The sequence below is a fragment of the Ovis aries genome, chromosome 12 (genome assembly GCF_016772045.2).
Source record: "Ovis aries strain OAR_USU_Benz2616 breed Rambouillet chromosome 12, ARS-UI_Ramb_v3.0, whole genome shotgun sequence".
NCBI classification, from domain to species: Eukaryota; Metazoa; Chordata; class Mammalia; order Artiodactyla; family Bovidae; genus Ovis; species Ovis aries.
The window spans coordinates 66,644,282-66,670,554 of record NC_056065.1 but is presented as its reverse complement, the minus strand read 5'-3'; the positions used below and the strand labels follow the sequence as shown (position 1 = coordinate 66,670,554).

The following is a 26,273-nucleotide window of genomic DNA, read 5'->3' as shown; positions in this document are numbered from 1 at the left end:
GATTTAACCCTGTAGTCAGAAAAGCTGGGTTCAAGTCCCAGCTGTCACTTATTAGAAAGCTTAGTTGCTCAGTTGTGTCCGACTCTTTGTGACCCCACGGTCTGTAGCCAGGCAGGCTCCTCTGTCCATGGGGATGCTCCAGGTAAGAATACTGGAGTGGGTTGCCATGACCTCCTCCAGGTCACTTGTTAATTGGCTTCGTTTCCTCTTTCTGCTCCCTACTATGGATGGAGTTTTGTTCTCGGCTTTCTCTTCCCTTCTCTATACCCCTCCTCCTCTAGCCATCATATTTATACCAGTGACTCTAATGAGCTTCCTGATGTAGAGCCAGAGCAGTAGTACCACACTGCTTCTTACCTACAGACTCAGATTTCTAGCTGCCAGCTGGCTATCTCCATCGCCATATTTTACTAGAACTTCAAACTCAGCATGTTCAGAGTATCCTTACTCTTATCATTACTCTCATTTATGACAACAGCATTGTTTTCCCCAAACTGTAAACATCAGAGTTATCTTTTATTTATTCCCTAAACTTACAAGACTGAGTAATTCTTCTTCCTTCGAACAAAGCCATGTATCCCTGTTTTCCATTTTCATGTAGCTATATTTTTGCTGTAGCTTCTTAACAGTCTTCTGATCTTTCAGCTTATTTCTAATTAATCTTATACATAACTAGAGTCAATATTCTTAAAAATACAGTTACACATAACTGTATATGATGCTACAAATTGGCTACTATTTGTAGGAATTTAGAAAAACATTTACCTATATCCATATTGCTGAAAACAGTCTTTGCAATCTGATAGTCCACCCTCCCATTTTAAAAAAATTATACTAAATCTCCTTGTATCTCAACAAAGACCAACAAGTGGTCACTACTCCTTCATTTATATCTACAATCTCCCCTCTCTCTTACATTATTTTGAAACAAATCTAAGGCATATTTTAACTTTATTAATGTTTCATTTCGAAATTCTTTTTCCCCCCATTTTTAAAATGAGAAACTTCTGTGTTTCTCAATAGAAACTCAAATTTCTGTGTCATTTCAAGACTTGTTCAAGGTCAGATAGCTGTTAAGGAGGACGAATTTTAACATGTTCTCCCTGACTCCAGCTCTTTCCCCCTCATCCAGGGCTATTTTTCTTTCCTTTTACTACCACCTCCACATATCGACATCCCATTTGAGGATAATTTAAATATGATCACTTCCATGAATGGCTGTTAGTCACTCCTATTAGATATGAGCACTCTTTTGAGTACTCTTACACAATTTTATCTGTACCTTTTTTTTAAAAAATAAACTCTCTATAATTTTTGGCTGTGCCGGGTCTTCGTTGCTGTGCACGGGCTTTCTCTAACTGCGGCAGATGGAAGCTACTCTCTAGTTCTGCTGTGCGGGCTTCTCATTGCAATGGCTTCTTTCATTGTGGAGCACAGGCTTTAGGGCGCATTATCTTCAGTACTTGCAGCGCGGGGGCTCAGTAGTTGTGGTACATGGACTTAGCTGCCCCGAGGCATGTGGAATCTTCCTGAACCAGGGATTGAACCTGGGTCTCCTGCTTTGGAATATGGGTTCTTATCCACTAGACCATCAGGGAAGTCCTACTTGTAGTTTTTATGGCATTTCATCTTCTATTACTTTTTTTTTTTTAATCTTTTGGTGAGGCAGGTGGAGTTGGCTGATCTATCCCAGGTGATTTTAAGTACATGAGAGCAGGAAGGCTATCTGCTTCAGTTCTGTAAATCGTGAAGTTTACAGCACTGTTCTGTAAACTATGTTACGGTTTACAGTTAAAACTATGTTACAATTCTGTCAACTATGGCAGGCTAGCACAGAACAGGCACACAAAGAACAAACTTAGGGAGAAATAGAATTTACTTCATTGTCTGGTCATTGACTTAACATTTAATGAATATTTCGTTTTAAAATAATTATATTTTGAACTTTCAATAAGTCTCTACAAACATAAGTTTTTCTTAACCCCTCCAATGAAATTCTTAACATAGATGCTAAATTTCATATTAAAAATTATGTGAGATAATATTAATGTATGTGGATATTAAACTATATAAACCAATAGTGTAATTCATGGGAGCTCAAAATGGCCTAAGTTTCTTGGGTGAGCTTTCATTTCCTGGTATAGTCATGATGCTGGGACTTCAGAGCTCAACCATACAAGAAGTTGGTAGTAAAAAAACCTATAGAAAAAGATATTTCTTTGTTGGATGAAATTTATTCTAATCATTAGTTTTAAGCAAGGATGCCTTATTTGGCTTGTTGATAGTAAACGGATCTCAGTCACTGAAATAGCCAGACACTCACCAATGCAGGTTCCATTTTCTGCCTTGGTCATTCCATTTGGACAGAGATCAATGCATTTATAGCCACCGCGAGTGTTCTTGCAATGCTGATCTGGTCTGCATACATTCTGTCTACACTCATTTATATCTTGATAAAAGAACAAAGATAATGCAGATTGAGAAAGTGATTTCTTCCACTTTTTCATAAAAATATGCCTTTGGATTTTAAGGATAAATAATATAGATGATTATATAATCATGGTATAAGGTTGAAGTGTTTAAATCCATCAAGGTATGTAACACACTTTATTTTAGAACATAATGATAAAAATAAAAAATATTACATCACATAGATGGAAGCCATGCCAAAACATTTCCCCCTTCTAGAAAAATAAAAATGATATGTCTATTTAATTGCTGAGTTGTGTCCAGCTCTTCGTGACCCCATGAACTATAGCCCGCCAGGCTCCTCTGTCCATGGAATTCTCCAGGCAGAACACTGGAGTGGGTAGCTGTTCCCTTCTCCAGGGGATCTTCCGGACCTAGGGATCAAACCTGGGTTTCCTGCACTGCAGGCAGATTCTTTATTGTCTGAGCCACCAGGGAAGCCCATATATAACTATATTCACACGTATATTATGATTTTGTGAAAAATGGTAATATAATAGAGAACATGTTAAAAATGGTTGTAAAATTGGAAAATGAAACCTGTCAAGTATAGCATTCGTTTCCTTTTGTTTTTGCATGGATCACATAAATGATGCATGGTAGGTGCCCTATATCAGACACAACACATAGATCAGGTCAGACAGCATTAAGACATTACAAAGATGCCACTGCTTTGAATTCACAGCCCTTTCCTTACCCACACATTTTCTGCCTTTGAGCTGATACCCAGGTTCACATCCACAGTGAAAACTTCCTATGGCATTGAAACAGCGGTGGTGACAGGGGCTGGATTCTTGACATTCATTAATATCTGTTAAGCAAAACAGAACTTTCATTACATGCTGTTAGAAAACAGGTTAGTTTATCCCAAATGTTTAACATTTCAGTGATCTTTGATCAATCTTATGTTTAAGATCTTCCCTAAAAAGAGTCCAATCTAATTGCTCTCAAGGGATCTGCTGGATAACTGATAGAATAAACTGCTAGTGAGGGTTTCTCTCTTCAACACTATCCCAAGATTAACATTTGCTATTGCTTCAGAGCTATGTTGATGGAATACTTGTGTAGTTTAGCTATTTTGTTTACTATATGCCTCCCACTCTTGTTTTTAGGAACTCTGAGTCCTGGAACATAGCTGACAGAGAGTACTGAAAATAAATAATAATAAAGTTAGGGTCTTCTGCAACATCTTTTGAAATTTGAACTTTCTTCTGGATTTTGGCTGTTATTGGCCTGATGCAGGTCTTTATCACCTTGTGCTCAGATGACTGCAGCAACTTTAGCTTTTATCCTCATCTGTAGTCATTGCCAAGTTAATCTTTGTGAACATCATCTGGGTCACAGTGTAATGGAAAAAAAGTGCAGGTGTGAATTCCCCCAACTGATGCCTACGTGCTTGTACTTTGTACCTTCTCTTTTTTCATTTCATTTCTTCTGTTCCCAGAAAAAGGGAGACGACTACTTGCATTTAAGAAAAGTGCCTCTATTTGAGCTTTTGATCTCTGTGTCTGTCTTCTCCTTTCTCACTAAGATAAGAACTGTGGTCCACCAAGCATTTCCTCCTCACATGTGTTCTTAAAGCTCTTCGTCCTTACTGCCATCTTTCCTATAACCCTGTTCAGTTCAGTCACTCAGTCGTGTCTGACTCTTTGCGACCCCATGAATCGCAGCACGCCTGGCCTCCCTGTCCATCACCAACTCCCGGGGTTCACTCAGACTCACGTCCATCGAGTCGGTGATGCCATCCAGACATCTCATCCTCTGTCATCCCCTTTTCCTCCAGCCCCCAATCCCTCCCAGCATCAGAGTCTTTTCCAGTGAGTCAACTCTTCGCATGAGGTGGCCAAAGTACTGGAGTTTCAGCTTTAGCATCATTCCTTCCAAAGAATACCCAGGGCTGATCTCCTTTAGAATGGACTGGTTGGATCTCCTTGCAGTCCAAGGGACTCTAAAGAGTCTTCTCTAACACCACAGTTCAAAAGCATCAATTCTTCGGCGCTCAGCCTTCTTCACAGTCCAACTCTCACATCCATACATGACCACTGGAAAAACCATAGGCTTGACTAGATGGACCTTTGTTGGCAAAGTAATGTCTCTGCTTTCCAATATGCTGTCTAGGTTGGTCATAACTTTCCTTCCAAGGAGTAAGTGTCTTTTAATTTCATGGCTTCAGTCACCATCTGCAGTTTTTTGGAGCCCCCCAAAATAAAGTCTGACACTGTTTCTACTGTTTCCCCATCTATTTGCCATGAAGTGATGGGACCGGATGCCATGATCTTCGTTTTCTGAATGTTGAGCTTGAAGCCAACTTTTTCACTCTCCTCTTTCACTTTCATCAAGAGGCTTTTAGTTCCTCTTCACTTTCTGCCATAAGGGTGGTGTCATCTGCATACCTGAGGTTATTGATATTTGTCCCGGCAATCTTGATTCCAGCTTGTGTTTCTTCCAGTCCAGCATTTCTCATGATGTACTCTGCATAGAAGTTAAATAAGCAGGGTGACAGTATACAGCCTTAACGTACTCCTTTTCCTATTTGGAACCAGTCTGTTGTTCCATGTCCAGTTCTAACTGTTGCTTCCTGACCTGCATACAGGTTTCTCAAGAGGCAGGTGAGGTGGTCTGATATTCCCATCTCTTTCAGAATTTTCCACAGTTTATTGTGATCCACACAGTCAAAGGCTTTGGCATAGTCCATAAAGCAGAAATAGATGTTTTTCTGGAACTCTCTTTCTTTTTCCATGATCCAGCGGATGCTGGCAATTTGATCTCTGGTTCCTCTGCCTTTTCTAAAACCAGCTTGAACATCAGGGAGTTCACTGTTCACGTATTGCTGAAGCCTGGCTTGGAGAATTTTGAGCATGACTTTACTAGCGTGTGAGATGAGTGCAATTGTGCGGTAGTTTGAGCATTCTTTGGCATTGCCTTTCTTTGGAATTGGAATGAAAATTGACCTTTTCCAGTCCTGTGGCCACCGCTGAGTTTTCCAAACTTGCTGGCATATTGAGTGCAGCACTTTCACAGCATCATCTTCCAGGATTTGAAAAAGCTCAACTGGAATTCCATCACCTCCACTAGCTTTGTTCGTAGTGATGCTTTCTAAGGCCCACTTGACTTCACATTCCAGGATGTCTGGCTCTAGATGAGTGATCAAACCATTGTGATTATCTGGGTCGTGCAGATCTTTTCTGCACAGTTCTTCTGTGTATTCTTGCTACCTCTTCTTAATATCTTCTGCTTCTGTTAGGTCCAGACCATTTCTGTCCTTTGTCAAGCCCATCTTTGCATGAAATGTTCCCTTGGTATCTCTAATTTTCTTGAAGAGATCTCTAGTCTCTCCCATTCTGTTCTTTTCCTCTATTTCTTTGCATTGATCGCTGAAGAAGGCTTTCTTATCTCTTCTTGCTATTCTCTGGAACTCTGCATTCAGACGCTTATATCTTTCCTTTTGTCCTTTGCTTTTTGCCTCTCTTCTTTTCACAGCTATTTGTAAGGTCTCCCCAGACAGCCATTTTGCTTTTTGCATTTCTTTTCCATGGGGATGGTCTTGATCCCTGTCTCCTGTACAATGTCACAGACCTCATTCCATAGTTCATCAGGCACTCTATCTATCACATCTATGCCCTTAAATCTATTTCTCACTTAGGTAGGTTTATTCTGAGGCATTTTAATCTTTTTGCTGCGATGGTAAATGGGATTGTCTCCTTAATTTATTCTTGTTACTTGTAATTTTTTCTAATCTTTTGCTGTTAGTATATAGAAGTGAAACAGACTTCTGGATATTAGCTTTGTATCCTGAACATTTCCCCAATAAAAGTTTGAGCTCTAGTAGCTTTCTGGTAGCATCTTTAGTATTTTATATGTATAGTATAATGTAACCTGCAAAGAGTGACATTTTTACATCATCTTTTCCAATTTGGATTCCTTTCATTTCTTTCTTCTCTGGCTTCCATGACTACGGCTTGCAAAATTATATTGAATAAAAGTGGTGAGAGTGGACATCCTTGTCTCGTTCCTGATCTTAGAAGAAAAGCTTTCAGCTTTTCTCCATTGAGCATGAGGTTTGCTGTGGGTATGTCATATGGCTTTTATTATGCTGAGTTAAATTCCCTTTATCCCCACTTTCTGGAGAGTTTTTTCATAAAGAAATGTTGATTTTTGTCAAAAGCTTTTTCTGCATATATTGAGATGATCATATGGCTTTATTCTTCAGTCTGCTACTGTGGTATATCACACTAATTGATTTGCAGATATTAAAAAATTCTTGCATCCCTGGGATAAATCCCATTTGGTCATGGTATATGATTCTTTTAATGTATTGCTGGATTTGGTTTGCTAATATTTTGTTGTGGGTTTTTGAATCTGTGTTCATCAGTGATACTCACCTGTAAGTTTTCCTTTTTGGGGTGTCTTTGTCTAGTTTTCGTATCAAAGTGATGGTGTCCCCATTGAATGAGTTTCAATTTCAGTACTTCGTGAAAGTCACTCAGTCATGTCCAACTCTTTGTGACTCTGTAGTCCCTAGAATTCTCCAGGTCAGAATTCTGGAGTGGGTAGCCTTTCCCTTCTCCAGGGGATCTTCCCAACCAGGGATTGAACCAAGGTCTCCTGCATTGCAGGCAGATTCTTTATCAGCTGAGCCACAAGGGGTGCCCAAGAATACTGGAGTGGGTAGTCTATCCCTTCTCCAGTGGTTTTTCCTGACCTAGGAATTGAATGGAGTCTCCTGCATTGCCTTCATATTCTTTACCAACTGAGCTATGGTCTGTTCTATTTATTCCTGATTCAGTTTTAGGAGACTGTACCTTCCTAAGAATTTGTTCATTTCTTCTAGGTTGTCCATTTTATTGGCATATAGTTGTTTGTAGTAGTCTCTTACAATCCTCTGTATTTCTGTGGTATCATTTGTAATTTCTCCTTTTTATTTCTAATTTTATTGATTTGAGACCTCTCCCTTTTTTTGATGACTCTGGCTAAAGCTTTATCAATTTTATTTTTTCAAAGAACCATCTTTGAGTTTAACTCATCTTTTCTATTTTTTTTTGGTCTGTATTTCAATTATTTTTGCTCTGATCTTTATGATTTAGTCCCTTCTACTAACTTTGGGTTTGTTTTTTGTTCTTTCTCTAGTTGCTCTAGGTGTAAGGTAGGTTGTTTATTTGAAATTTTTCTTGTTTCCTGAGGTAAGATTGTATTGCTATAAACTTCTCTCTTAAACTGCTTTTGCTGCATCCCAACATTTTTGGATCGTTGTGTTTTCATTTGTCTGAGTCTTTTTTTATTTCCTCTTTGATTTCTTCAATGATCCTTTTTTTTTTTTTCTTTTTGTCATTTAGTCTCCATGTGTTTGCCTTTTGGGCAGTTTTTTTTTTTTGATAGTTGATATCTAATGTCATAGTGCTGTGGTTGCAAAAGAAATTTCAATTTAATATACCAGAGTTTTCTTTGTGGCTCAGTATGTGATTGATCATGGAAAATGTTCCATGTGCACTTGAGAAGAATGTATATTCTGCTACCTTTGGATGACATGCTCTATAAATATGGATTGAGTCCATCAGGTCTAATGTGTCCTTTAAGGCCTATGTTTCCTTATTGACTTTTTTCTCTGATCCATTCATTGAGGTAAGTGGGGCATTGAAGTCCCCGCTATTCTTGTGTTTCTGTTGACTTGTACTTTTATGGCTGTTAGCATTTGTCTTATATATTGAGGTGCTCCTATGTTGGGTACATGTATATTTGCAACTATCATCTTTTTGGATCGATCCTTTGATCATGTAGTATTCTTCTTTGTCTTTTGTAACAGTCTTTATTTTAAAGTCTATTTTGTCTGATATGACTGTCACTACTCCAGCTTTCTTTTAATTTCCATTTGCATGGAATACCTATTTCAACTCCTCACTTTGTCTGTATAGTCTCTAGATATGAAGTGGGTCTCTTAGACAATATAGATGAAAGTATTTATTAGTATGTATGTTCTTATTGCCATTTTGTTAATTCTTTAGGATTTGCTTTTGTAGGTACCTTCCTCTTTTGTTCTATTCTATTGTGATTTTATAACTATCTTTGGTGTTGTGCTTGGATTGATCTTTCTTTTTTGTGTATATATCTATCATAGATTTTTGGTTTGCAGCTATTAATACCGTGAGGTTTTTATATAGCAGTCTATAACATACAAGATTGTTTTAAGTTGCTGGCCTCTTAATTTCAAATGCATTTCCAGTATCCTGCATTTGTACTCTCCTCATGATTACTGGTTTGATACCTTTTTTGTTTGTAAATGATTTTCTATCTTTACAGTTTGTTTGACTTTACTGATGAACTTTCCCATTTGTAATTTTCTTTTTTTTCAGTTGTGGCCTTTTCTTTTCCACCTAGAGAAGTTTCTTCAGCATTTGTTGTAAAGCTGGTTTGGTGGTGCTAAATTCTCTTAGCTTTTGCTTGTCTATAAAACCTTTGATTTCTCTGTTGAATCGGAATGAGTCTTGCTGGGTAGAGTATTCTTGTTTATAGGTTTTTCCCTTTCATCCCTTTAAATATATCATGGTAGTTCTTTCAAGCTGCACAGTTTCTGCTGAAAAGTCAGATGATAACCATATGGGGATTCCCTTGTATGTTACTTGCTGCTTTCCCTTTGTTGCTTTTAATATATATATATTTTTTGGTCTTTAATTTTTGTCAGTTTGATAAATATGTGTCTTGGCGTCTTCCTCCTTGGGTTTATCCTATATGGACTCTGTGCTTCTAGGACTTGAAAATCTACTTTCCCAAGTTAGGGAAGCTTTTGGCTATTTCTTCAAATATTTTATCAGGACCTTTCTCTTCTCCTTCTGGGACCCCTTTAATGTGAATTTTGGTGCTTTAATGTCTGAGAGGTCTCTTAAACTGCTCTCATTTCTTTTCATTCTTTTTTCCTTATTCTGTTCTGTAGCAGTGATTTCCACCAATACCAATCTCTCTTCCAGTTCACTTAGCTTGCTCTTCTGCCTCATTTATTCTGGTACTGATTCTGTCAAGTGTATCTTTTTATTCTTCTAGTGTAGTTTTCATTTCACTTACTGTATTGCTCAACTCTTTTTTTTTTTTTTCTTCTAGTTTTCTAGGTCTTTGTGACACATTTCGGGTATCTCTTCAGTCTGTGCCTCCATTGTCTCTCTGAGATCTTGGATCATTTTTGCTGTCATATCTGAGTTCTTTTTCAGTCTGATTGCCTTACTGCACTTCACTTCATTGTTCTTCTGGGATTTTATCTTCTTCCTTCAATTGGAACATACTTCTCTGCTGACTCATTGTGTCTAACTTTCTGTGTCTGTGGCCTCCTTTTCTCAGGCTGCAGGTGTGTAATTATGCTGCTTCTGGAATCTGCCTCTGCTGCATGATGGTGGTCCAGAGGCTTGTACAGGCTTCCTAGTGGGAGGGATTGGTGCCTGCCCACTGGTGCAGCTGGGTCTTGTCTCTCTGGTAGGCAGGGCCATGTCAGGGGTATGTCTAAACATAGCTGTGAGCTCAGGCTTTAGGCAGTCTGTGTGCGTTTTCACCCTGTTGGTTGTTTGGCCTGAGGTGTCCAAGCACAGGAGCCCACAGTCTGTTGGGTGGGCCCAGGTCTTGCTATTGAGACCTCTGAGAAAGCTCATGCCAGTGAATATTCCCTGGAGCCTCTGCCTCTAGAGTCCTCGCCCATAGAGTGAGCCTGAGCTGACCCCTCCCTCCAAAAGACCCACAGGTAGGTATGGCCCAGGCTCTTCTGTAGTCACTGCTTTACTATGTTCCAGGGCATGGAAAACCTTGTGTGTGCCCGCCAGGAGTGGAATTTCTGTTTCTCCCAGTCCTGTGGAGCTCCTGGCCTTCAAAGTCAAATGCTCTGGGGGCTTCTCCACCCAGGGTTAGACTCACAGGCTAGGGAGCCTGCCATGTGGAGCTCAGAACTCTCACTCCATGGGAGAACCTCTGTGATACAAATATTTTTCACTTTGTGGGTTGTCCACCAGGTAGGAATGAAATTTGATTACATCACACATGTGCCCCTTCTATCATCTCATTGTGGCTTCTTCATCTATGGATGTACAGAATATCTTTTTTGGTATCTGTCAGTCTTTTCCATTCGGCAGTTAGTTTTAAGTTTGGTGATTTCATGACAGGAGGTGAGTTCAAGTCGTCCTACTCCCCCATTTTGTCTGCTCCCTGCTCTGTGATCATATACCTTTAGAAGATTTTCTTTGTGCAGTTTTTCTTCTTTTGCTTGGCCTCTTATCCTTTTTACCCTTCTTGTTCTCCAAAGCCAACCTACATTAACAATCTAATATAAATAACATCTATAGTTAATATAGAAATGGTAATAACATATTCTTTTATGTACACCCATAGCTCTCCCTAAATATATAAATACACTTCCTTTTTACTTTTGTTACTGTTTGTTTTCCAGTCACAATCTTTTCTACACAAGTTACATATGCTTTCCTACATCTTAAGTGTTCTCACTAAAGGATGTCTCATGGAAATTCCTCTAAGCCAAACAGCAGAGCTTCATTCCATTCTTTATAATGACAACACAGTGGTTTATGGTATGGATATGCCATAATTCATTCATTTTTTTTTTACTATTGATAAGAATTTAGCTTTGTATCCACTGTGTCTTTGTTTGGAAAATCCTGACAGCAGCTTTACTTATAATTGCTAAAACTTGGAAGTGCCAAGATGCCCTTTGGTAGGTGAATGGATAGATAAATTGTGGTAGAGTCATCCAATGGATTATTTTTCAGCACTAAAAAGAAAGGCGCTATCAACCAATGAAAAGACATGGAGGAAACATACATGTATATTACTAAGTGAAAGAAGCTAATCTGAAAAGGCTAAATGCTACATAATTCCAACTATATGACATTATGGAAAAGGTAAAGCTAGAGAGACAATAAAAATATCAGTGTTCCCAGAGTTTGGGGGAGGGAAGGATGACGAGGCGAAGCATAGATTTTTTGGGTAGGGAAGCATGATCCTGCATGATACTACAATGGAGGATACATGACATTGGAATATAGAACATCAAGAGTAACTTCTAATGTAAACAACGGACTTTCGGTTGTAATGATGTGTCAATGTAGATTTATCCTTGGTAAAAAAAAAGGAACCATTCTAGAAGGAATATGATAGTTGGGGAGGCTGTGAAGGAGTTGGGGCAGGGAGAATTTGGAAAATCTTTTTCTGTTCTACTCAAATTTGCTGTGAATCTAAAATTCCTCTAGAAAATAAGTTTTATATCAAAAGTCCTGCAATAAATAGTAGTCTTATGAAATGGAGGGTTTTTTTTAATAAGAGAAAAGGTTTATTTCTATGCACATAGGTGCCAACCAAAAAAGTAACATGTTTCATGGTGAAAGTAAAGGCTTTTAAACCAGACTTAACAGCAGAAACGAAGAGGGGATAATGAGATAAGAGACTGTGTGATAATGTTTGTCTGTACAGGGATGAGCGATTTTTGCATCTTTTTCAGGATCATAAAATACCCTGCAGGAGAGATTTATGGTAGGGTTACTCTATGTCTCTCTCCTGGGACTAGACTCTACCCTGAAGAGGTAATTGATAGTCATGGTCATTTCTCAGAAGTTTCTGCTTTTACTCAGGTGAGGGGACCTCTAAGAAGGCTTTCTTGTACATCGGTTGAATCTCAAGTATGAAACAGATTCTATTAAGATCATGCTGTATGATCTCCACTCTCAAGTATTACAGGCAAGTTTTATTCAAAATCACTGTGTTACAAATACTTAAAATAGCCATAGAATATTACATCTAAATATTTTACTACGAAGCTCAATCTATTAAATGGAGTTCAACCTAAATGGTCCAACAGGCAGGGTTTTTAACTCTTAGTATAATGAAGATAAAGCAAGGGCTTCCATTTATGTACCTTGACAACTCAGCCCATCACTGGTTCTTCGAAAGCCAATTCCACAGCGGACTACACAGCGATAGGATCCGATGGTATTATCACAGTCCTGACCAGCATGGCAGGTGTATCCACCCAAAGCACACTCATCAATATCTGCAACAAAGTGATTCATTTAACTAAGGGGAGTGGGAAAAAAAAACCCACTTAAGAACCTGCTGTGAAATAAGAATAAGGAAAGCAGTGAGTGACACTTCAAATTCACAAGAGCAAGAATGTTGAATTTGGGGGTAGGTCCCTTCAGATGAGTTGAAGAGCTGACAAGCTCACAGCAGACAGTGTGTGTCTTCAAAGACCAAGCCATCCATCAGACCACTTATAAATTAGATGACTGAAAAAAGGTACTTCTTTTTAACATCTGAGTTCTCATTTGTAAAATGAGGATAATATCTGTCTCTCAGTACTGCTTTAAAAATTAAAGGAAATAATGTATACAAAGTGCCCAATCCATACTGGACATTCCTATAGAAGTTATTCCTATGCCCTGTTATGTCCTTACTCCCTCTCTCTTTTGTATTTAGACGGAGGCCTACTTGGGCATAGAGGGAGAAATCCTTTTTTTCATTTTTAATTTATAAATTAGGCTCCTATACAATTTCTAACTTTGAAGCATACCTAGAATTTGATAGAAATGTGTGATTTCTTTTTGTAACGTTCCTAAAGTCCTACCAGGATTGTGCAGTTCACTTAAATTCTTTATAACCTTATTTTTCCTTGGTGTTATCCCTGTAAAATGCATATGGTAATAGGCCTGGCTGCCTCTCATTGTGTTTTGGTTATTGAGTGAATCATTAGAGGCATCCCTGCCCACAGAGTGCCCCATGTGAAGGCAGTGTGTGAGCAGTCTTCTCTCTGCCTTACTTTTTCAACTTAATGAAGGCAGAGGCAGAAAGAGTAGTAAAGAAGAGCCGTGGTCTTCCATGCTTTCCCTAGGTCAGAGATTGCCATGCCCGTTGCTTAAATGTGTTGATTAGATTTAGCCGTGTAAACTACCTTGACAGGTTCTTCCATCGGCAGCTATGGTGAGGCCTTTGGGGCAGGAGCAATAATAGGTTCCCATGGCATTGTGACAGAAATGAGAGCAGGGATTCCCTGTGGCACATTCATCTTCATCTGGAAGAAGAAACAAGACCCAATTAGTATGGAGAAGCCCTACTTTCAAGGAGTTATTAAAGTGGGTGAAAAGAGCTGTCTGTAGAGGCCAATGAATGGATCCAATGTAACAGAAAATGCTCCATATGCCACAGAATAGAAACACAAGATGAAATTACTTTTGGGTCCTCACATTATCTCTGACAGTGGCTGCATTAATTTTAAAACAACAATGGTGAAAGCTAAGACATAATGACCATTTACTGTGATTGAAATGCTTTTTATTATTCCTATGTTAACTCATCTCAACATTCCTAGGAGATAAGTATTTTTATTCCTATTCTCATTTGCATGCTAAAACTGAGGAATAAAGAGGTTAACTAAATTGCTGAAGGCCACATAGGTCATTATCGGCCGAGCTGGGATTTGAACCTGGGCAGTACAGTTTCTAAAGGTGACCTTTTTATCACTGTATCATTGCATACCAGCAAAAAGAAAAGCACTGTGTATGCCAGTTTGAGCTCCTCTAGCCATTTATTTAGCTATTTACTTAACTGTGACTCTCCTGCACTGGCACACGGATAGCACAAGGCAGGTTTAGTCATCAGTCCTCCACCCACAATCCAGCTCTGTGCTGCTGCTGCTGCTAAATCACTTCAGTCGTGCCCGACTCTTAGTGACCCCATGGACTTCAGCCTACCAGGCTCCTCCATCCATGGGATTCTCTAGGCAAGAGTACTGGAGTGGGCTGCCATTGCCATCTCCAGCCCTGTGCTACAACTGGGCAATTCTAGGGTTAAGTGACTTAGAGTTGAATTACTGCTGTTTCACATTCGTGCAATCAGGTGGCCAAACATAGTCCAGTGTTTGGTTCCTATGTTCAGTCTACCCCTGTACTTGATCATGATCCCTAACACACTTGATTGTGGAACTAACTGACACAGCACGGGCTTTGTATCTATCTGAAATTCAAATCTAGCTCTGCCATCTGATAGCTGAGTGAACTTAGGCACTCAACTTCTTCACATCTCAATTTCCTCACCTATAAAATGAGACAGTTAGAGGATATTGTGATTAATAAATATCTAGCAAAATGACAGTAAATGTCCATTAAGGGATAGCATGAACAGATTATGAAAAACAAAAATGCATCATTTATTGTTGTACTTACCAGCACAAAAGGGTCCGACCGAGTCTAAGGCAAACCCAGAGGGACACTGATTACTGCGTTCTCCTACCATAGAGACAAAAGAAAAATTAACTGACTTGTTAGAACTTTAGCACCTTATTTCTTTCCAGAACTGTCCTCCCTGGGAAGATGTGCCCAAAGTGGAACACATGAGGCAGCAAATGCAATAGGTGAAAACAAGCAGAATGGAAACATTTTCCTGTTTCCCAACCGAGAACGAAATGAATCATAGTGCAGAGATTGTTGGCAAGCAGCCAGTGGAAGCAGATTTTCTGCCTAAGTAGTTTACATGGATCAAAAGAAAATTAATTATTCTTTGATAACAAAAAAGGATACAAATCAATGTGACTGCCAGACATAACCACAGGCAAAATCCTATTCTTCCAGCCATTTACTTTTTCTGTTCTAGAAGTAGGAGTGGTATTTTGAAAACCCTTAAAATAATTTATGCCAGTGAAAAACAAACTCTAATGAAGAAAAGCCCTCCTTTTGTCAATTTCCATTTGCATAGTGAAGCATCTGGGTCAAAGTTTCTTTGTGTGTAACCAAGTATTCTTTCCATGTAGTCAAAGCAAGAAACAGGCATATCATTATGGAATAGATGTCAGATTAGTGTTAGGAGAAAACATATAAACAAGAATAGGTAGCTTAGGGAATCTCTTTTCTTAGGAAGTAACTCTGTTTTGATGGATGTAAGTTATTTTACAAATATAAACATTAATGAGATGCAAAAACTTATACTCATTTTCAAGTTACCAAAGTAATATAAACACACACACACCCCCTAAAAGACAATCATTGACATAATAGATTTGTCTTTAAGGGGAATTTTATTTAAGTCATATAATACACTGAGTTTATATTCAATCTCTTAGAAATTATCTTAGATTTTCCTTCAATTCCAAATACATGAGATGGTTTACTTTTATTGCTTTAGGTGTTCTTCATAGAGTGAGTCTGAGTATTTATTTTTCATATTCATTCTACTTTGGAGAGTCTCTGATTGCAAAGTTATTTAAGCCCTGCTGAGACCATGACACTGTTCAAAAGTCTCATACATATTTGTGGAGGGAGGAAGAAATACTACTCCAGTGAATATAGTTCCTTGACTAGAAAGCTAAAGCCATACTTGCTATTTCTAGGCAATCAACCTGCTTAAAACCTTGAAGAGAAAGCAGAGGTTCATGATCCATTTCCTCTCCAAGTGTAAAAATGACCCTGAGAGTATTCAAGCCTTCCTGCACCTTCAAGGGAATGGGGCAGGATGGATGGGATAGAAATGTTTGCTAAATGATTGTTGACTGTCATACAGTCATACTTCGTGTGCTATATTACATTTAAATCTCAGAATTCCCCGACTCCCATCATAACCAATTTTCAGATGAAGAATTTGAGACTGAGGTCATGTAATTAACCTAAAGTCAAAAGTAATAAAATTATAAAGATAATCTGGAACAAGGATTTAGATGCAAGTCCTTGTGACTTTCAGCCACTGAACTCAAGAATACAATTCAGATGACCCAATCTCATTGCTTTTTATGACAGAGTAATTATACAGTGGAAGTGAGAAATAGATTTAAGGGCCTAGATCTGATAGACAGAGTGCCTGATGTACTATGGATGGAGGTTCGTGACATTGTACAGGAGACAGGGATCAAGACCATCCCCATGGAAAAGAAATGCAAAAAAGCAAAATGGCTGTCTGGGGAGGCCTTAAAATAGCTGTGAAAAGAAGAGAGGCAAAAAGCAAAGGAGAAATGGAAAGATATAAGCATCTGAATGCAGAGTTCCAAAGTATAGCAAGAAGAGATAAGAAAGCCTTCTTCAGCGATCAGTGCAAAGAAATAGAGGAAAACAACAGAATGGGAAAGACTAGAGATCTCTTCAAGAAAATTAGAGATACCAAGGGAACATTTCATGCAAAGATGGGCTCGATAAAGGACAGAAATGGTATGGACCTAACAGAAGCAGAAGATATTAAGAAGAGGTGGCAAGAATACACAGAATAACTGTACGAAAAAGATCTTCACGACCCAGATAATCATGATGATGTGATCACTAATCTAGAGCCAGACATCCTGGAATGTGAAGTCCAGTGGGCCTTAGAAAGCATCACTACGAACAAAGCTAGTGAAGGTGATGGAATTCCAGTTGAGCTTTTTCAAATCCTGAAAGATGATGCTGTGAAAGTGCTGCACTCAATATGCCAGCAAATTTGGAAAACTCAGCAGTGGCCACAGGACTGGAAAAGGTCAATTTTCATTCCAATCCCAAAGAAAGGCAATGCCAAAGAATGCTCAAACTACCGCACAATTGCACTCATCTCACATGCTAGTAAAGTAATGCTCAAAATTCTCCAAGCCAGACTTCAGCAATACGTGAACCGTGAACTCCCTGACGTTCAAGCTGGTTTTAGAAAAGGCAGAGGAACCAGAGATCAAATTGCCAACATCCACTGGATCATGGAAAAAGCAAGAGAGTTCCAGAAAAACATCTATTTCTGCTTTATCGACTATGCCAAAGCCTTTGACTATGTGGGTCACAAGAAACTGTGGAAAATTCTGAAAGAGATGGGAATACCAGACCACCTGACCTGCCTCTTGAGAAATCTGTATGCAGGTCAGGAAGCAACAGTTAGAACTGGACATGGAACAACAGACTGGTTCCAAATAGGAAAAGGAGTACGTCAAGGGTATATATTGTCACCCTGCTTATTTAACTTACATGCAGAGTACATCATGAGAAATGCTGGGCTGCAAGAAACACAAGCTGGAATCAAGATTGCTGGGAGAAATATCAATAACCTCAGATATGCAGATGACATTACCCTTATGGCAGAAAGTGAAGAGGAGATAAAAAGCCTCTTGATGAAAGTGAAAGAGGAGAGGGAAAAAGTTGGCTTAAAGCTCAACATTCAGAAAACGAAGATCATGGCATCTGGTCCCATCACTTCATGGGAAATAGATGGGAAACAGTGAAACAGTGTCAGACTTTATTTTTTTGGGCTCTAAAATCACTGCAGATGGTGACTGCAGCCATGAAATTAAAAGACACTTAGTCCTTGGAAGAAAAGTTATGACCAACCTAGATAGTATATTCAAAAGCAGAGACCTTACTTTGCTGACTAAGGTCCGTCTAGTCAAGGCTATGGTTTTTCCAGTGGTCATGTATGGATGTGAGAGTTGGACTGTGAAGAAGGCTGAGCGCCGAAGAATTGATGTGTTTGAACTGTGGTGTTGGAGAAGACTCTTGAGGGTCCCTTGGACTGCAAGGAGATCCAACCAGTCCATTCTAAAGGAGATCAACCCTGGGATTTCTTTGGAAGGACTGATGCTAAAGCTGAAGCTCCAGTACTTTTGCCACCTCATGCAAAGAGTTGACTCATGGGAAAAGACTGATGCTGGGAGAGATTGCGGGCAGGAGGAGAAGGGGACGACCCAGGATGGGATGGCTGGATGGTATCACAGACTCTATTGACGTGAGTCGGAGTGAACTCCGGGAGATGGTGCTGGACAGGGAGGCCTGGCGTGCTGCTATTCATGGGGTTGCAAAGAGTCGGACAAGACTGAGCAACTGAACTAATCTGAATGTTCCATTATGTATATGCACTACATCTTCTTTATCTATTCATCTGTGAATGGACATTTAGGTTGCTTCCAATGTCCTGGCTATTGTAAATAGTGCTATGATTATTACTGGATGCAGATGTCTTTTTCAATTATGGTTTTCTCAGGGCAAATGCTCAGTAGTGGAATGCTGAGTCATATGGTAGTTCTATTTTTAGTTTTTTAAGGAACCTTCATACTGTTCTTCATAGTGACTGTATCACTGTTCTCCATAATGACTGTATCAATCTACATTCCCACGAACAGTGCAAGAGAGTTCTCTTTTCTCCACATCCTCTCCAGCATTTTTTATATATAGAATTTCTGATGATGGCAATTCTGACTTGTGTGAAATGGTAATACTTCATTGTAGTTTTGATCTGTATTTCTCTAATAAGTAATTATGATCATCTTTTCACGTGTCTCTTGGTCATCTGTATGTCTTCTTTAGAGATGTGTCTGTCACACAGAGTGAAGAAAAAATATATTAATACATGTATATGGAATCTAGAAAGATGGTCCAGATGAACCTATTTGCAGGGCAGGAATAGAGGCACAGGTGTAGGGAACGGATGTGTGGACACGCCAGGGGGAGAGGCAGGTGGGCTGAATTGGGAGCTGGCATCGACATACGTGTGCTGCCATGTGTAAAACAGATAGGGGGAGCCTGCGGTACAGTTCGAGGAGTTCAGCTCCGAGCCGTGTGATGACCTAGAGGTGTGGGACAGGCAGCTGTACACATTACAGCTGGTCCACTTCACTCTGCAGCAGAAACTGACACAATACTGTAAAGCAACTATACCCCAACATAAAGGTTTAAAAGGAATACAATTCAGGTGGTTATAATTCATGCTTCATTTGTATTCACTTATTTACAAATGCCTTAATGTAGCCAGTATGTTGTGTACAGCATTGTGTTGGGGCCACAGTTGTAGAAAAATGTGTCACATAAATGTAAGTTATTATCTGATAGAAGCTTTAGATTTTTGGTTCTAAACAGGGAGATAGCTTCCATAAGGCGGCATCTGGGAAGTTTCCTAGGAGAGACTTTGGTTGTCCTGATGATGACAGGGCTTAATAGGAAGCCTATTTCATGAGTGGGGTGGACCCCAGGGCAGGTTTTAAATATTGCAATGTGTGGGATAAGGATGCAAGATGAAGATGTGTCCCTTTCCCCAAAAGATTTTTGTGGAATCCAGAAAGCTGTTTGTAATTATCTATGGCTAGAACTCTTCTTGCAATTATTCAACATTTTTGTGTGTGTGATTAAAATATACAATAAACTTTCTAGGAATGCAACTGTCATGTAAATGGATGGTTCATTGTGCATTGTTTTTGTCGGAATGCTACCAAGAACTACTCAGTTTCCTTTTTTTGTTTTTAAACATCATACTTGGGCTCTAAATATTGGTTCAGCCATATAAATACTTCTACCTATAATGTCCAAAGATTTTCATATCAAAGTACATAAAATACATATTTTCCTTTTATTCTTTCTCTTGTAGTTAAAGAACATGACTTTGAATTATATCGTGATTTTCTTTTTTGACATGGAAGGTAATACAAAATGTTTGTTTGTGTGTTACGGTACTATATAATTGTAAAAACGTTGATAAGTATAAAATTCTCTGTACCCTTTCACTTGAGACAAACTACTGCCCAGATTTTTATGCTCTTCCTTGCAGTCACTTCTACCAGTATACTATCATGTTAGTATACTATCAGAATATGCTTCAAAAAATTAAGTTAGGATCTTTATAGACTAATAACTGCCAAACTTTACTGATACTATAATCTATTGGAGAAGTTATTAAAAATATAGATCCCTTGGTGCTGCCCCAGTCAGAATGGCAAAGGAAGAAGCCTGGGAAATTTCTGTTTTCAACCAGTATGAAGGTTTCCTTTGAGTCACTATGATGTGGGCAACCTAGGTTTGGATCATATAGTAAAGACTAGATACAACAGAATCATTCAGAGGCTGTGTTAAATATACAGACTCCAAGGTCCTACCTTAGACTAGGTAAACCAAAATCTTTGTGTCTAAAAATCTGAACTATCATCAAGCTCTGTACAAGTCTAACAGCATTGTAACCATAGTTCTAGTTTAGACCCAACCAAGAGAAAGCATGTGCTGGTTAAGCAACTCAGAATGCAGGCTTGCCCCCTGGTGGTCATTTAAAAAGAAACTGCAGGTGCACAATTCTTAAACGAACAGGAACAGTAACAACCAACGGGCAAACTACACCAGCTGTGATTCACAGAATCATAGTATCCAAGAATAGTAAGAGGTTTTAAATGTCTCAGTGTTTCCTTCTACTGTGGGACTCAAATCCCTCAATAGATAGAAACCATAAAGACCATCAAGCAGTTTCAAGTTTAGAGGACTTAACACAATTGGGTAGAAAGTACATGACTTCTCAAAAATCATCTTAATTCCCCTAGTCCCAGATAATATAAATACATTTTAACCAAAATATTGTGCTAAAGTTTTTTAAAAAAATTGTATGGAGTACTGGAAAATGTAGAAGTGGAGATTAAATTTTAAAAGTAGGTATTACTGGGGAAAAGAAAATATAACTTTGTTTCAGTGGCTCTTTTCTCTTGTCCAAGTTAAAGTAACATGCGTAACAACAGTAAAATAAGGTGGTGGTGACGGATGTGGGTGGAGAAGGTGTGGGGCTATGAGGCTTCATGAATCTGAGATTAGTTTAAAAAATGTGAATATATTCTTACATTCCTATGACCTCAAATTTGATGAAGCAGTTCTGATGCTGAAGAAGAAAACAGTTATGTGCACAACTGATGATAACAAGGGTAAACAGTGAAAATGAATTTTTAGTGTATGTGCTAAACATGATCATTTATTTTAGGAAAGCCAGCACAAAGCAAACACACACTCGCCAGACTACTCCGAATCATTTAAAATATACTCATGGGAGCCTAAAGGTCAATATTAAAATCATCCAGTTAGTGTCTATAACAACCTCATGCAAGTATCTCCAAGTGTCAAAACCCCATGGGATATGGAATGCTAATTGTCATGGTGCCTCTTACCACTGGAAAACGGTACTTATGAACCTATATGCAGGGCAGGAATGGAGAGGCAGATGTAGAAAATAGACTTGTGAACACAACGGGGGAAGGTGACGGTGGGACAAATGGAGAGAGCAGCACTGAAACATACCCATTACCAAACGTAGAAGAGACAGCTAACGGGAAGCTGCCGCAGAGCGCAGGAGCTCAGCCCACTGCTCTCTGCAACCAGAGGGCGGGAGGGGCTGGGAGGCTCCAGAGGGAGGGGACATATGTACCCCTGCAGCCGATTCACACTGTTGTACAGCAGAAATCAACGCAACAAGGTAAAGCAATTATACTCCTAAAAAATGAATATTTAAATAAAACAAAAATGGAAAAGGCTATCTCAGAATGTAGATACGTCAGAACCCACCAGCATAGGGGGACTACTAAGATCAAGAGGCAGCAGTTCAAAAGCTGTACTTTCCAAGAACAGCAAATGCCAGCTGGAATTCTGGTGATTACTCCCCCGTTTTTTTTTTTTTTTTAAGAGAAACTTTTTGTTTTCTGGATTAGGTTAAAATACACCTTTACATCCTGCTTCATGAATTTAAAAAAAAATCTTGTAAGATTCAAAACAAGAACAAATGGACTTTATTACCCAAAGAAAAATCATTGACAAGAGAATATCTTTTTAAATTGCTCTGTGTATATAGGCTAGAAGAGTAACAACTCCAATATGCTATTAATATATGAAGATGCAGCTTAGCAAACCAAATGTACTAGAATGCTAATTGGATTGGACTTACCATAGGACTTTACTTATAAAACATAGACAACACACATGAAAAACACATTATGTTCAGTCTGTACCTTGACATCCTTATTTTGAGTGGCATCAATGCAATTCTTTTACCCATTTAGAAAGGACTACATAGCATGAAGAGCTGGACTTTCCCTTAACCGAATTACCTTTGGAAATTGCAGCATGGATTTTAAAACCCAGTGTCTCTTCTAGCTGGTTGTAGTCAGATTCCACAGAGGATGCATGAAGTGTTTCTACCAAAAAAGGCATTCTTCCCTGTGCCTCATCATAGGAGACAGTGTGGTTCCATGTGTAAGGGACGCTGATGCCATCAATGGTGAACAGCCGGGTTGAGTAGGCATACAGCTGCCCAGCACCTGTTTGAACGTAGTCCTCAGTGTAATCCTAAGAAGGACAATATGGATTTGAGGATCAGCATGGCTATTTTTTTTTTTTCTTCTTGAGGGTACTATGATATGTAGAATGAGATAAAAATAAAAATGGCTTAGGGTCTAAAAATATACAGTTCTAAATAAAAATTATAATTGTATAGCAGTTTTCAAACTTAAAGTTTGAACCTACCTACCATTGTACCTACCTTAGTTTCATAATTTTAGTGTCATAAATGAGAGTTTAATAAGGGACTCGGAGTTGTCGGTCAAGAGTAAAGTAAAAATGTGAAAAGGCGATTGCTATCATTCTTTAATTTCTGGAATACTTTTGTGGATGGTCTATAAAATCTTTTATGTAAGACTTACTATTCTCTTTGTCTGTAGAAAGTTAAATGGCTTAAATCAACATAGCTCTGATCTTAGTCCTGATAAGCATGGTCATGAAACTACTAAAAGCTTATAAAGGCTCCTCCTTAAAGATTTTTAGACAAAGACCACATAGCCATTTCTACCCTTAGTGGTTTAGAGATTTACTCTGCAAAGTGAACAAGGGAAACTATACAAGTCTTCTGTGCTTCTTTAATGTTCTTTGCCTCTTACTCTTACCACTGCTCCAATAAACAGTGAAGGCAAGTTACCCTAACGTTTTACCTTCACAGTGACTTCGGCAGGTGACTGTAGCTGCAGGACATGGCCACTCACAATGATATCTACCAGTAGAGCACCATCAGAATCCAAGCCCCGGGCAACGTGAGTCATCCGCAAGATTTCTCCTAGGAGTTAAAATTTATTCATTTCAACAGCAAATATATATATGTGTGTGTGTATGTATATATACAGATCCACTTCCCAGTAGTGAAAAATCCACCTGCCAAGGCAGGAGGTGCAGGTTCGATTCCTGGGTCAGGAAGATCCCCTGGAGAAGGAAATGGCAACCTACTCCAGTATTCTTGCCTGGAAAACTCCATGGACAGAGGAGCCTGGCGGGCTACAGTCCATGGGGTCACAAAGCCAGATACGACTGAGAACGCACACATGCGTATGTGTATTTGTAAAATATGGTTTGTGTAAGCACACTACAGACTTATTTTTATACCAGTTCAGCTATGTTATTATACTTCAAACTTAATTAAACATAAGAGAACAAATCATAAGAGAAAATCATAAGAGAAAATAGCACTTAGCCCCCAAATTAAACTTAGATTTACTCAATTGATTTTGAAATTTTTTTTTTTACATATTTTACAAAATTTCACCTGATTACACTTAGAATTAGGTGAAGGAATCCACACTTTCAACTGACAAGCAATAGCAAGGCAGTTCTACAGAAATGGACTGATTGTCTGTGAGAAGGGGACAGACAGCGTGACCAGGAGGACTGGCAGTAGCCACAAGTCTGGCTCCAGCGCTTTGTTCTTTCTGGTGCTTTTAGAAACAGCAAAGGGGCATCTTAGGAAGTGGATTGCCACACAAAGACCCACATGTCTTGTGGGCTGATTAAAGCTCTGCTTTTCCTCAGCCCTGCTACCTTAAAGATCACTGCTGCAAAGGCAGACCACCTTCGAAGATCCTTCAGACAAAGGTCTTTAAAAAGTTGTGTGCCCTTGGAAAAGACCCTGAATTGCTAATCCATATGGATTAAGGCTAAGGATAAAGTGAAAAGTCTTTAGATTTGCTTGTTTATATTTCTAATTTTTTGATTAAAGAATCCCCTATCAGATATCATAACTGAATCTCTGGTTCAAAGACAAAAACCTTTAATTAATAGCTATGACTCAGCTTCCTGCTCTGCTTGGCCTTCAAACCCCTCTCTAAGGAATTAAAAGAGAACAGATACAGGAAAGATGAAGGAAAAAAAACTGTTAGGTTATAAAAATCACTATACTATCTGAAAACATATGGCCTCTTATAGAGCCATGTCAGTAAAAGTTTATAGGAAAATATAAACTTGCTTTTATGTCATTTATGATAAGATGGCAACAAGACTTTGAAAGTATCCTCTGTGGGAACATGTATTTTTCTAAACTGCCAACTTTTACAGCGATCATATTTTTAAATAGCAATAGGATATTAAGTTCGGTTGATACAAACCAGTTGCAAATTCCACTTGGGTTTCTCTCTTGAAAACTGCATTGGTGAGGGTAAAGCCATTGACTGCTTCTCCTATTTCTTTTGCTGTTGTCCAATAAATGGGATTTAGAATAGAAACTATCTTTCTCATTGCTGGACCTAGAGAAAAAAGGGTAAATAAGATGTCACAGAAAAATATTTACAGCCCATTGTTGTTATTCACAGCAAGTTATTCAAAGGGATGAATTCTAAATATACTTGAATAACAACAAAAATAGCATCTAAAAGTGTCAGTTTTTAAAAAGAGTTTACCATTGGGATTAAACTAAGGACTATTACACTGCCCATTTAGTAGTAGCATCCCTAGAAATTTTAAGTGGAAATAATAGATGAAGAAGAATAATGTATGTTAAAAAAAAGAGGCTTATTGACAACTTTTATCAGCAAAGAGACTTACCAAGACTGCGAGGTACATTGGTAATTTTGGCATGTATTATTCTAGTATCAGAGTTTGGGCTATCTGTGACCGTGGCGTTAAGGAAAGCGATTCCAAATTCAACATCATTAATGCTTCCAATAACACTTCCTCTGGCTCGCTGGGGCCCACCTATTGCGGGAAGAGAAAACATTCTTGGAAAGGAAACAATTTCATCAACATTACATCGGAGAAAAGAAAGCCAGTATTCAAAGATGCTCCAAATCTTCTCCCAAACATTTAAAATATCATATGACATCTGAATTTCAGAGTGAAATAAATAAGCTTTCAAAACATTCTACTCCCATGTAACACTCATCATCCTGCATAAATCTAGGATCCTTCCAATCTATGTACATCATAGTATTATTTCACAATCCAAAGAATACACTCAGCGCCCAGTCCCAAAGCCAAAATAAAGTACGTGTTTGGTGATGGTGCTGAAATGTTGATAATAATGAGGGTTTATTGAGCATGTCATGTTCTATAGGAAGCACATAATATGTTTTAACTCATTCTAGCCAAAATTCTATAAGGTAAGTTTAAATAGCCACAGTTTAAATAAATAGCCAGAGTTTGCAGACTAGGAAAATAAAGTTCAGAGCATTCAAGTGATTGTCCCATGATTACTTAATTAGGAAGCAGTAGAGTGAGGATATAAATAGAGATCTGCTTGTCATCAAAACCCATATTCTTTATTTTTACATTTATTTATTGAAGTACAGTTGCTTTACAATGTGTTGGTTTCTGCTGTACAACAAAGGGAATCAGTTATATGTATACGTATAGCTCCTCCATCTTGAGCCTCCCTCCCACCCCACCCTTCTAAGTCGTCACAGAGCACTGAGCTGAGCTCCCTGTATGTCAGAAAGAGAAAAACAAGTTACCGTCTATTAATGCGTAAATGTGGGATCTAGAAAAATGATTCAGAAAACCCACATTCTTTTATCCATTGCCTCCTTCATGAGAACACAGAAGGAAGGAGGTATCACCAACGAAACAGCTCCAAAGCCTTGTGACTGGTCACTATCAACATAAATGTGAAATGTTTAAGGGCTATTGTTCAGTCTTGGGTTTCAGATCAATGGCTTACCAAGCACTTCATATTATATATATACTGGGATATGTTTACCTTGAGAAAAATTTGAGAAGAATTATTGTACTTTTAACATTGCTGCAAAATTTATACCAAGACAATTATGCTGAGCAAGAATCATACAAACTTTT

At 38.6% G+C, this 26,273-nt stretch overlaps 1 protein-coding gene across 1 annotated transcript in view; it reads right to left on the bottom strand.

Moving 5' to 3' along the window:
* The window catches only part of HMCN1 (hemicentin 1), a 552,382-nt gene that overhangs the window by 23,629 nt on the left and 502,480 nt on the right, over positions 1–26,273 (bottom strand). The window contains exons 94-102 of the mRNA XM_004013873.6: positions 25,029–25,178; positions 24,593–24,730; positions 23,153–23,274; positions 22,277–22,514; positions 14,667–14,729; positions 13,397–13,516; positions 12,365–12,499; positions 3,167–3,280; positions 2,324–2,449 (exon numbers count right to left, since the gene is read on the bottom strand). Of these exons, the coding sequence (XP_004013922.3) occupies positions 2,324–2,449; positions 3,167–3,280; positions 12,365–12,499; positions 13,397–13,516; positions 14,667–14,729; positions 22,277–22,514; positions 23,153–23,274; positions 24,593–24,730; positions 25,029–25,178 (1,206 nt within the window). The remainder of the gene's footprint in view (positions 1–2,323; positions 2,450–3,166; positions 3,281–12,364; positions 12,500–13,396; positions 13,517–14,666; positions 14,730–22,276; positions 22,515–23,152; positions 23,275–24,592; positions 24,731–25,028; positions 25,179–26,273) is intronic.